At 34.1% G+C, this 12,140-nt stretch overlaps 1 protein-coding gene across 3 annotated transcripts in view; it reads right to left on the reverse strand.

The window, feature by feature from the left end:
* Positions 1–2,556: 2,556 nt before the first annotated feature.
* Positions 2,557–12,140, reverse strand: part of CNTN3 (contactin 3) — a 358,712-nt gene continuing 349,128 nt past the window's right edge. For all 3 annotated transcript variants that reach the window (XM_055110140.2, XM_063602820.1, XM_057301830.1), the window contains 3 exons: positions 7,261–7,373; positions 6,476–6,644; positions 2,557–4,492 (listed from right to left, as the gene is read on the reverse strand). In XM_055110140.2, coding sequence (XP_054966115.1) covers positions 4,392–4,492; positions 6,476–6,644; positions 7,261–7,373 — 383 coding nt within the window. In that variant the 3' untranslated portion in view covers positions 2,557–4,391. The remainder of the gene's footprint in view (positions 4,493–6,475; positions 6,645–7,260; positions 7,374–12,140) is intronic.

The raw sequence follows: 12,140 nt of genomic DNA on the forward strand, positions 1-12,140 counted from the left end.
TTCCTCACAGTATTCATGATCAAAATAGAATTCCCAGGCTCTAAGATAATTTCAGCAGGCAGAGTAAGAATAAAGAATAAGAACAAAGACTGACAAATAATAGATGCGTTATTTACTTACAAGTTTAATTCAATATGCATGCATTAATTCTCCATGCAAGTTCAAGAGGTAATTATCACCTACAAGTAAAGCAAGACATGTTAAATTAGGGCACTGGATTCAAATAAAAACAGTAGAAAAACCTAACAATTTAAATGAACCATATCCCAATCTGTTTACATATTTTCTTTCAAAAGAATGGTACAATTTACTAATTGCTAATTTTGTAATTGCTGCTGTGGGTTGATTTTACCTCCAATATTTACTGAAGTGTATCCAAATTATAATGAATATCAGTGCAATTTTCATTTTTAAAAAGGGTAAAATACTTCAGAAAAAATGAACCCAATTAAGATTAATTTTAAATAAAAAAAGCCGGCATTATGATAATATGAGACAGCAGGGGGGATTTTAATTAGGAAAAAAGAACATGTAACATCCTAATCATTTCGCATTTTTTTATGTCACTGAATTAAGCTGTTTGGTTTTCATTGAAAATAATGAAACTATTGAAAATCAACACACAACATGTTCAAATTTTTTTTTAAATGTAAAATGAAAATTTAAATTTTTGTATACTATTTATTTAAAGAATTCTGGATCTGAGTCAGTTTTAGCTTGGATAGCTTTTGGTGTAAGAATTAGAAAATATCAAAATTTACAATAGCCGAAGGAAGTACTCATGTATTTTTAGTTCCCCAATTTAAAATATGATAAATAATAGAACAAAGTACACTGCAAATTGATACTAGAGATGCCTACTCAGAACCTCTAAATCTGGTGAATCTGATTTCAAGCAGGATTAAGAGTCTAATCATGCATAGAGCTCAGAGGTTGCAGCCAAAGTGTGTAGGTTAGAATCCCATTTCATTACATCCTCGCTAGGATGTCCTTATGCAACTTACTTAATTGTCCTAAACCTGTTTCCTCATCTGTAAAACAGGCTTGATAATGGACCCTAACTAATGAGATTTTTTTAATTTTAGTTTTTACTTTTTATAGAGATGAGGTCTCGCAATGTTGCCCAGGCTGGTCTTGAACTCCTGCCCTCAAGTCACCCTTCTGCTCCGGCCTCTCAAAGCACTGGGATTACAGGTGTGAGCCACTTGCCCCCCCAATTAATGAGATTATTGTGAGGATTAATTTAGCAAACACAAAGTGCTTATCTCAGAGTCTGGCATGGAAATATATGTTATTTAATATTATCAATGTTATATTTCAATGACAAAATAATCTGATTCCAGAATCACTTTACCCTATCTCCTACGAACTCCTGGAATCATAGTTTTCTTCTCAGCAGAATGAGATCTAAAGAGAGCTTTAAAAATTTAAAAGCAAAAACACCTTCAGGGGGATGTCTCATCTTCCACTGTATCTATTTGCCTACTGATGGGAAGATGATAGCTCTAAGCATCCACACACATTTCATTTACTGCCTCTCAGCCCTTGACGTTGGTAACACTAATCACTTCAGTTCACAAGAGAACACGTCAGCACAGAGTTTAGCACTGGCTGGAGATCTGACCACCGTGTGAGGAAAATTCTAGGATGGGCTCCGTTCTGCAGATAGGGAAACTGAGGCTTAGAGAAGCTATGGAACTTGAATAAGATCACAGGGCCGGAAATGGGCAAAGGTGTTATTTAGAAAGCAGTATGAGTCAAAGCTGACTTTCTGATTTTGCCATGCCAATCAGCCCTGCCTTCTGCAGGAGAGAGGACATTGGCACTGTTTCAGTGCTATAATCTGTTTCTGCATATTTTCTGGGCCATTCCCCTCCATTAAGGTGTATTAATGCAGCCATTACCACTGGGTTTAAATCTAGAATCACACACATGCACACCCAGATACAACCCCTATCACATAGTTTTCCCACTTAATTTTCCTGCCTTTAAACAAATCTTTCAATTATCATGTAAGAAAATGATTGATATTTTAGCTGTTGTTCTCCTTACATCAACAATAACATTTAAAACTGTGTAATTAAAAACATCTTCTACTAAAATGTTTCAAATATTTAGAATATCTACCATAAGGATTATTTAAAAGTGAGTCTCTAACATTGATACCAATGAGACAGTCTATGAACAACTTGATACATTGATATTAATTTTAAGAAAATACTTGTCAAAAATGTGGGAGTAGACATTTGTAATCAAATAAAGTCAGACAAAATTAGATACTATAATTCTACTAGGTGAATTTTCTGCTTCCCCATTCTTCCACTTCTCCCCACAGCTGAAATACCTGTAATGTACAGGTTATTGTCTCAAATTGCTGATTTTACTAAGTCAGTAGGGCATACAAATATTTTTAAATATCCTGTTAAAAGATGGAAAAGTTAAACGCTGGCTGAAAAGTTTAAGAAATGATAGTCTTAGCATAACTATTATGGTAGTCTCCTATTCCCCCTGTAGACATTCTTCTTTGACCATACCGCAATTAATACTGCACACGCATTTGCTTGTTATAAATTTTATTAGAATAGAAAATAATACATACAGATAACCATAGGATACACACACAGGAATTGAAAGATAAATTTTATACTTTTCAATATGAAACAAAGTGCATATCTCATGGAGATATATTGCTAGAAACAACATGAAACAATAGAGCAATCATCTTGAAAATGAAAAGTATAGGAACATATAGGAATTACTAAATAATAAAAAGGTCCAACTTCATTACATGTAGCATAAAATACAAGTATTGGAGAAAGTGGAAATAACAATGGTCATATGAAATCTACTAGTCATTCAGATTGTTTCAATATATACAGTATATGCGGACCTTATAGAGAAAGTTATAAATATTTATTGTTTTTGTGTATGATGACTTTATCTTAAATGTAATCTCTAAATGTAAAATAGTGCTTTATGGTGATATCAGAATTTCCCTAATTTTTAATCTTTCTTGTTATCTGAACTGTTTTCTAATTCTGATATTGTTGGAAATATGAACAAGTTTCTGCAAAATGTGAAATTGGTAGGAAAGAGGTAAAAAACTGATTTTGCAATGTTGAAAACTCAATCTGCCGATTTTAATTTATTCTCTATATATTGCTATGAAGTCATGTCTTCAACAATTTTTTGAAAACCACATATTGAAAGACTGAGTCATACATATCAAAGTCAGCAGCATCGCCTTGGTTCTATTACAAATTTAACTCAGGAACTAAAATGCCTGCCAGGCTCACTCAGATAGATGGTGGGATTTCATTAAAAAACCATCTCTGCCATCCAAAAAGAGAGGGTCCCTTAATGGAATTGGAAATTGAAATGAGGGATTATGTGGATTTTGTTTAATATTTGGGTTGAGATTCAGGTCATTCCTGATTTTTTCCTCTAGGTTTTAATAAAACCTGAAAGCTTGTTCATAGCTGTGAAGGAAACAATTCCTTTTTTAATTTAAAAAAACTTTTTTCTTTTTGAGAAAGAATAAAATGTGATCATTTGAATTTTAGAATATAACTGAATGAAACAGAATGAAGCTTGAAAATCTGGCTGGTCTTCATGACTTTTATGTGATTAAATAAATTCATGCTAATATTTTGCATGGGTCAATTGCATTTGGGGTGACAAAAGCACTTTCATACTTCAGTCTTTATCTTTTAAAAACTAATTCATGGGGCAAAGTCTGATCAGATAGGTATTATTATCTCCATATTTTATAGAGGAATAATTTAGAGGTACAGATGGTAAAGTGATCTGTACAGTCTTACAACTAGTTACCAGCATACCAAACCAAACATCATTCTTCTAAGCCCCACAGTAGCGTTTTCCAACAATGCTCTTTTGAATCACATGCCACTCCTCTCCAACAAAATAATTTTTAAAATGTATTTTTCATCCTTGGGGACTTAAATCAGCATTTCAAATTGATACTGGTTAAGTCTTCCAAATAATGCTATTATAATGGGAAAATAGCATTTGAATTAAATGAAAGAGTTTTTCAATGTAAAAAGAAATTCTCATGCGTGTGTGTGTACATGTGAGAGTGTGTGAGTCTTTATCCATAGGCAGTGCTTAAACTCATAGTTTAAGAACATTTATATCAAAAGTCTGAAGTATGTAATATGTAAATTCCTTTGGTTTATCAAGTTAATATTAAGGCATTTCAGATTCCCCTAAAAGGATTTACTGTTTTTTTAATTATATTCATATTTACCTATAATGAAGTAGAAAGTTAAAAATAAGAGTTGAAAAAAACATGCATAATCACTGCATTTCATGAAAGCACTTTTTTTTGGTAACCAAATAACTTTCCAATAAATAATAAAAAGGAGTTAATATCACCACAGGGCATATACAATTAAGAACAGTACTATAGGCATATAACTTGACATAGGGTGGACATTCGAGATGGCTGAAGTGGATCCTCTTGCATCCATACCTGTCAAAGTTGATGAACAGCTCATTAATAAGGATTGTACCAATATGTAATCAGGGTGCTAGAGACTGGATATTTGTGGTGTTCCCCCCAAATTCTTTGTTGAAATCCTAACCCTCAATGTCAGAGTATTAGGAGGTGAGGGACTTCGAGAGGTGACACTGAATCTGCCAGCAATTTGACCTTGGGCTTCTCAGACTCCCCTCCAAAACTGTGAGAATTAAGTTTCTGTTGTTTTTAAGCCACCTGTCTAGGTAGTTTTGTTAGAGAAGCCAAAAAGGACTAAGACACAGAGCAAAGGCAATACCTCTCCTATCAAAACCAAATCACTACATGAACCTATCCTGGAACCACCACAAGTTGTTATTAGCCTTCATTTTATTTATCAATGCAGCATATACTAGTTGCCAAGAGTATCTATAAAAACAGTAATGTGTTTAAGTTTTCTTAAATGATACCAGGCTTTGTTCATCTACTATTATTTAACTTTAATTGAAATGGGAAAAACAACTTAATCATTTTGAAAACAATTATACTTGATTACAAACAACTTTGAGATAATTCAATGGTTTAATTAAGAATGCTTCATTGGGTAAGGGTTTGAAGAATAGGTGCTTGTTTCTATTTTATGCATTTCCAGATAAATTATTACACATAATATAAAACATAATCTTTTCAAAAGGAAATAAATAAAAGCTTCGTTTTCATAGAGATGGCCCTGTGTGGTCACTTGCAAGCTCAGCAAGACAGCAGATGTCAGATGAAAGGGCTACTCTTGACTCAGCAGCCCTAAAATGCTAAAATAACATCTGTCCCTGCAAAAGCCTAGAACATATTTCTTTTAAAATTGCCACTTTGCCCATATTGTAATGTTAACTCTATGCCTTGCACCATTCAGGGAACAAGAAGCACATATTCATTATTTCAAAACCTAAATTAACAACAATAATAAACTAAATTTAATTTCTACTTTTGCTCTATTGAAGTGCATACAGTTTTAGAGAGTTCTGTAGTCCAAGATGGGTTCTGCAGACTTTTACTTTGCAGAACTTAGTTCTGCAATAAGTAGTTCCTGTTTTCTTAGTGTAGCTTTGTTTGTTTTAGTCTAAGTATGGCAGCCTTTATGGTTTTACAGAAAGACAGAATTTCTCTAAGTTTTCTACTTCCCTTTCTCTTCAGTTACTAATGTCTGCCATTTTGTTTTCCAAGATTAAAGACAAAAGTTTCAGTCCTGATTACCCATGCTAAATGAATGGAAACAGGGAACAAAGTCATTTATGTCACTAAGAACTATAGAATAGCATATGAAGTCAAAATGGACTCTACAATAGTTAAACTGAGGCCAGAAAACTCCAGACCTGGGATTTAAAAGTGAGGATAAAATTTATTCTAGCATTGGCAGTTGATAAAATATGCAAACCAAAGTCTGTTTCCAACTCTAAACATATAATTTCTATAGTAAAATAGGTTTTACTTGGATTTGGAGAGGAAAAATTATTATGAACCTCCTTGGAAACTAGGAGAAGAATTTTTAAGGAGTCTTTTAGTTTGGCACAGGTAAGTGGTTTAGGACTTTGACAATGTTAATCATTCTATTTAAAGAATTGATAAGATTTATCTATAATCTGTAGGAGGCAAATAACTAGACTATTAAAGATCTAAAAGAAATGATTAGGGAATTCTGCTTTTATAGGAGATCCAAAGGCAAATTTAAGTAAAACTCAGAATAAGGAAAAAAAATCAAATTAATGAAGTTTTGCTAAATATTTTTTGACATCTTTTCTTCATGCCCTCATATTTTTCTCCCTATTTTGCACCACTCTTGAGGGGTTTCTCTTGCCCTCGTCTCACCTGCCAAAACCTTACCGGCATTTGGATGTAAGCCTTGCTGGAAAGAAAGAATGGACAGAGGGATACTGATTGACTCACTATGGGGGATAGTAACACTGATGTCAATAAAGTAAATAATGGCTTCAACCAACTTACTGGTTATTCGTGGAATCCTGATCTGTTCACTACTGGTCCCATCCCCTCCATCTGTTGTGGCCTTGACTTCAATAATGTAGTCCTCTTTAATGGGCAGCACAAGTTCAGCTGAAGTTTTATTTGTGTTCAGCACTTGTACGTTATTTTGACTGCTAGTCCTATAGAAAACCTAAAATGCATGAACAAATACACTTACTTGTTATATTGCCCATTTTTGTTTTCTTCATAGAATTTGTCTCTCTGAAATTAACTAATTTTGTCTTTCTATATCCACTAGAATGTAAGTTTCATTCATGACTCTAATTGTAAGTCTTAGATTAGAGGTTAGCACATGGCAGAATCGTCAGGTTCTCAAAATCAGGGAGGCTTGGGAAGAGTGAACTTCTCCCATGGAAAAGCCCAGCTGGGCTGCATATTTATGAGGCTGGAGAGATAAGGCAGGGCCATAGTGTATGGACCTTGAATGCCTGGCCATGGAATCAGAGCCAATAGTTTTATTTATTTATTTTTAAGTAGTATATAGGTGAGCATCAATAGTAGCAAACTAACACACAATTTGGAAACATTGTGTCCAAAATTCCCACTTGAGCAGAATTCTTTCACTTGAAACCATATTTAAGAAGCTATTTTGAAAAATTACGAATTTTATGGAAAGCTTGGTATCCTTGTCAAAATTAGATTACAGAAACCATATCAATATATAGAAAAATTCACTTATACCTAGCTTCTCTTGAAAAGTACTGCCAAAATTACGAAAATGAAGCATTGCAAATGAGAAAACTTACTTTATATCCTGTTACTTCTGACTCATTCTCCATGGCTTTAACTTGCTCCCAATTAAGTAACACTTTAGTGTCTGTGGCATTCCAAACAACATTTCCTGGTGGCTGACTGGGAGCTTGAAATGCAAAATGAGAAATTTTAAAACAGATCGAAGTACAAGTGATATTTTACACGGAGGAGATGACGGCTATCATAGGAAGCTAGTGGAAGTAGAACGGGATGCCTTTGGTAATGCTTGGTGTAATAGATGAAATCAGAAAAAAATAACAGAGTATATAAATTTCCTTTTTTTAGAAAGGCATTTCATTCATACACCAAACCCCCGTGACACGTAATTTATTCATATAACAAACCTGCACATGTACCCCGAATCTAAAATAAAAGTCCCAAAAAAGGCATTTCAATTAATGTGTAAGATAATTCATTTTATCATACTCATCATACACTTTAGAGCATTTCACACTTACCGTGTCTCCTTGAAAACACGTCGATGGGGGGGGATAAGGAAATTCCTCTATCTACCACTAGAGGGCTGCTTGTTCCTAAACCAAGAAAGGAAGGCGGCGGGACTTATTTTGACGCATACAGAGGCTGGAAGAAATTGCCAAATGGACAGATTAAAGTTGTGTGAAATGAAGTATATATGATTTTGGAGCCAGCCTTGTATGATAAGATGGGCAAAATGTGAGGCAATCAAAAATAAGAATTACTTAGATTTATTCCCATGGAGTAATAGCTATACACATGAAAAATTGCAAGAGAGTCTATATTTAAAGTTTTCGTTTTCCAGGCTTAAATCAATTTTTGAGAAAAATAAGGCAAAACGCTAAAAAGTTAATGAGGATTCCATTAGAGGATTAATGAAACTCTCTGCGGTTTCTAAACTTAGATTCATAATTTAGTTCCTTTTCGTGAACGCTGGACTGTAAACTAATGCTAAGGGGTGAGGGTGTTGAGGGATGGCCGATAGTATTTGTCAATAGCAACACAGATACGGCACTGGAAAAATCAGTTTCTTGTCAATAACAACAACAAACATAATATTATTCATTCAACAACAGCATCACAATTGCCCTCAGTGTTATATTTGTAGATTTAACCACAGAATGTGATTTGGCTAACTGAATTTGTAATGGAAAAATGATATAAAACATTAGCTATCCAGAGAAATTTCTAAACATCATTGACTCATGCCATAGGGGAAATACAGCTGAACTTACAGATAGGAAGAACTCAAATACATTTATGAGTCTAATGACACCAAACGAGATTGTATTCCCTGTGGATTTCTTTTGCTTTTTGTCTCTTTTAACACTATTCTATGTTGCCTTTAAAATTCTGTGATGTGAGTATTCACAATGAGTTTAGGTCAGCTAAGATTGTCTGAGCTGCTATGCTCTGCTAATAACAACAAAAAAATTATAGCAGCTGCTTAGGGTTGAAATACTAATGACCATGTTCTGGTTACTCAAATAATATGAATGTACAATTTTTAGGACAATTTCCCAAAGCCAGTGATACCCTGTGGCCTGACAGCACTATAAAAGGACAGGTTTGGTTTGATGCAGCTGAGCTATACTACAGCATGGTTTGTTCTAACAAAAGGTGTGTGTTTGGAGGTTACAAAAAGTTTGAGTAATTTTGGTTAAATCACCTACACTAACATCAGTCTTCAGGGAGAAATGACTGCAAATAGAACACTGGGGTTTATCTTGTATGAGTCACAACATACGTGGGCTGAATGAGTTCAGCCTGAAATGAATACTTTTTGAAATGACAAAAAGAAAAAAAAAACAACAACAAAAAAAGGAAAACAAAAAAGAAATAATAGGGTCTAACTTTGTTCTTTTTGAATCATATTACTGTTTTCTAAACGTCAGATAGTCATGTATCATTTTTGTCATGTTTTGCTATTTAAACTTGGTTTAAGAAAAATTAAACATCTATTTTACCTTCATCTCAATAATATTCACACAATAATTAGCTTGATGTGCTAGTTACATTTTTGGGCACTCTCTAAAATAAATGAATTTTATGCCTTATATAAACATTCTAAATTTTTATAATGTTCGCGAACTACCTTAAAATCATCTCTTACCACCACTGGTAAGAATGACAATATTTGGGAAATTGTGGACCAGAGAAACTTTCACCCATGTTCAAAATGCTATTATTAGTAACTAATACTTAGTACACGTCTATAATATGTTAGGGATTACAGAATGTGCTTTAATATAATTTACTTAATCCTCATTATATTGCATTGTAATAAAGCCCATTTCTGTACATATATAATCTGGACCCAGAGAGTTAAAATTTAAAAAGATTGTATAAGCATGTTCATGACAGCATTATTCAAAAGATGGGTGGATGAACAAAATGGGGCATTTACCTATAATGAAATATTATTCAGCCTTAAAAACATAAAATTTGGACACATGCTATAACATGGATGAACTTTGTGGACATTATGCTAAGTGAAATAAGCCAGACACCCAAAGACAAATACTTTATAATTCTACTTATTTGAGATATTCAGAATAGTCAAAAATTCATAGAGACAGAAAATAAAATGCTGGTTGCCAGAGGCTGGTGGAAGGGGAAATGGAGAATTGCTTAATGAGTACAAAGTTCCAGTTCTGCAAGATGAAAAGGGTTCTAGAGATCTATCGCACAGAAATGTAAAAGACTTTACACTATAGAACTGTATGTTTTTAAATGTTTAGTATGTTAAATTTTATGTTATGTGTACTTTACTACAATGAAAGGTTTAAAAAAGCTTGCTAAGATACACGACTAGTGAGAAGTATTATGTGGATTCCAACCAGCTCTGTTTAAGTCCTCTGCACCTTGAGAGGATTATGCTTCTCTGCCTAGCTCTCACTGATGTTGGCGTTGGCTATGGGACTTGTGGTTCCCCGCCTGTAAATAGGCATAATTCTCCTTCTCATTGGCATCCCATAGATATGGGACTTCACCACAGGACTTGCCTCAACCAATGGAATGTGGGCCAAAGGGAAATCGGCCACTCCCAAGTGGCAGCTATAAAAGTCATTGAAGAGTATGGTTTGCTTTCCTCTCTTTTCTCTTTGCCATGAGATTGCCATGTCCCAGAGATTGGCTCCTCCATTATTCTGGGTTCAGGAGTGGAGACAGAATGGGAGACAGAATGGATCAGATCTGAATCTCACTCATGATGAACATATAGTATGAGTTGAAGAAAAAAAAGTATAGTTTTAGGCCACTGAGGTTTTGGGATTTGAGGTGCCTCAGCCTGGACTAGCCTAATCTGACATAGCTATTAACCAGTAGTTTAGATAGCTCTGAAGCAACACAATGAACTTTTGTAAAAGTATGGAGTCAAGTAGTGAATTAGGAATGAGCAGGGGATAGTTGATAGTGTAACTTCTAGGACTTCTAATTTTACTTTTTGTATTTGAACCTGTGTGGAAGTGCAACCCAGAATAGGATGATTGAGTTCCAAAATTTACTGCACCTAAACTGGTAAGTAGTCTACATTTTGAAATTTTTTGGAAATCATTTGTCAATGTTCATATCCTATAGGTTTTTCCTGTCAACCTCTACTGCTGGCAGAATGCTAAATTAGAAAAACCTGGTAAAAAACTAATCCTAGTAAAATGATGACATATCACTAGATTTATATCACAACACTAATTGACAGGATACACATAATCATTTCAGTAATTTTAAGTGTTACATAACGAAATAACTTTCTCTCGAGAGGTTTTTATTATTGTTGTTCCTTAAGCATCCATCATGATCCTCTGTGCACTTGATTTTCAGACTCCTCAACATCAGCTTCATAGATTTTACTTACTCTGCAGATACTTGCCTGAAAACAAGTGATTACTATCATATAACCATGATTAGATGAAACTGGGAAGCTGGGAATATAAGACATGTCTATCCACAGGAAAATGGCTAAATAAATCGTGGCGTTCATCACAATGGAATATCATCCACAGGCAGTTACGATACAGTATACAGGTAACAAAATACACAGCATAACCTCCACTGTATAAGAGAAACTTTTCATAGAACAGAAGTCTGGAAGGAAAGACAAATGATATTAATCATGGTATTTCTGAGTGATAGGATTATGAGTGAATTTTATTTTTTCTCTATAGACTTTTCCCCCCAAATTTTCTAAAATAAATGTTTTCCTTTATATAATACAAAGTAGAGGTTGTTAAAGAATATTATTGCCTGGAGTTTTCAATGGTGATGTCTCATAGTGGTAACAGTGAAAGCTGGCATTTACTTTCAAAATATGAAATTTTAAGAACATATGTTTGCTGTGATTAATTATACAAAACTCAGTATGTTTCTCAACTCTTTTTCTTGGCCATGTGATGGTAATGAGATGACTTACATGATAAAAAGTTGTTATAACTAGTAGCTAGAAGTTACGCTTTGCACTTGGACTTCACTTGAGATAATTATTAACATTTGTAACTAAGCTGCTTAAACATGTGGTATTGTGCAACGATCATGTAATCAAAAACAAAAGCCAATTATGCACCACCCCCCAATAGTAAGATACGCTTGTTTTGGAATCACGGAAAACTATTATAAATGGATCTAATTTCTTATCAAAAGAAATTGACACAATGTTTTAAAACACAACAAAATCATCTACTTTTTAACTCGTCTGAAACCCAACCTAGAACGCCAGGGAAGGTCTTTCTTTGATTTTTGGTTTTCGATGTCTAGGAATTTCCTTGATCAAAAGTTCTCCTTTGCATAATAAAAATATGTGAGATTATAAACTATAAGCAGAACATTTACAATTGTCTAGAGCAGGGGTGTCCAGTCTTTTGGCTTCCCTGGGCTACAGTGGAAGAAGAAGAATTGTTCTGGG

Source organism: Pan paniscus, chromosome 2 (genome assembly GCF_029289425.2).
Source record: "Pan paniscus chromosome 2, NHGRI_mPanPan1-v2.0_pri, whole genome shotgun sequence".
NCBI classification, from domain to species: Eukaryota; Metazoa; Chordata; class Mammalia; order Primates; family Hominidae; genus Pan; species Pan paniscus.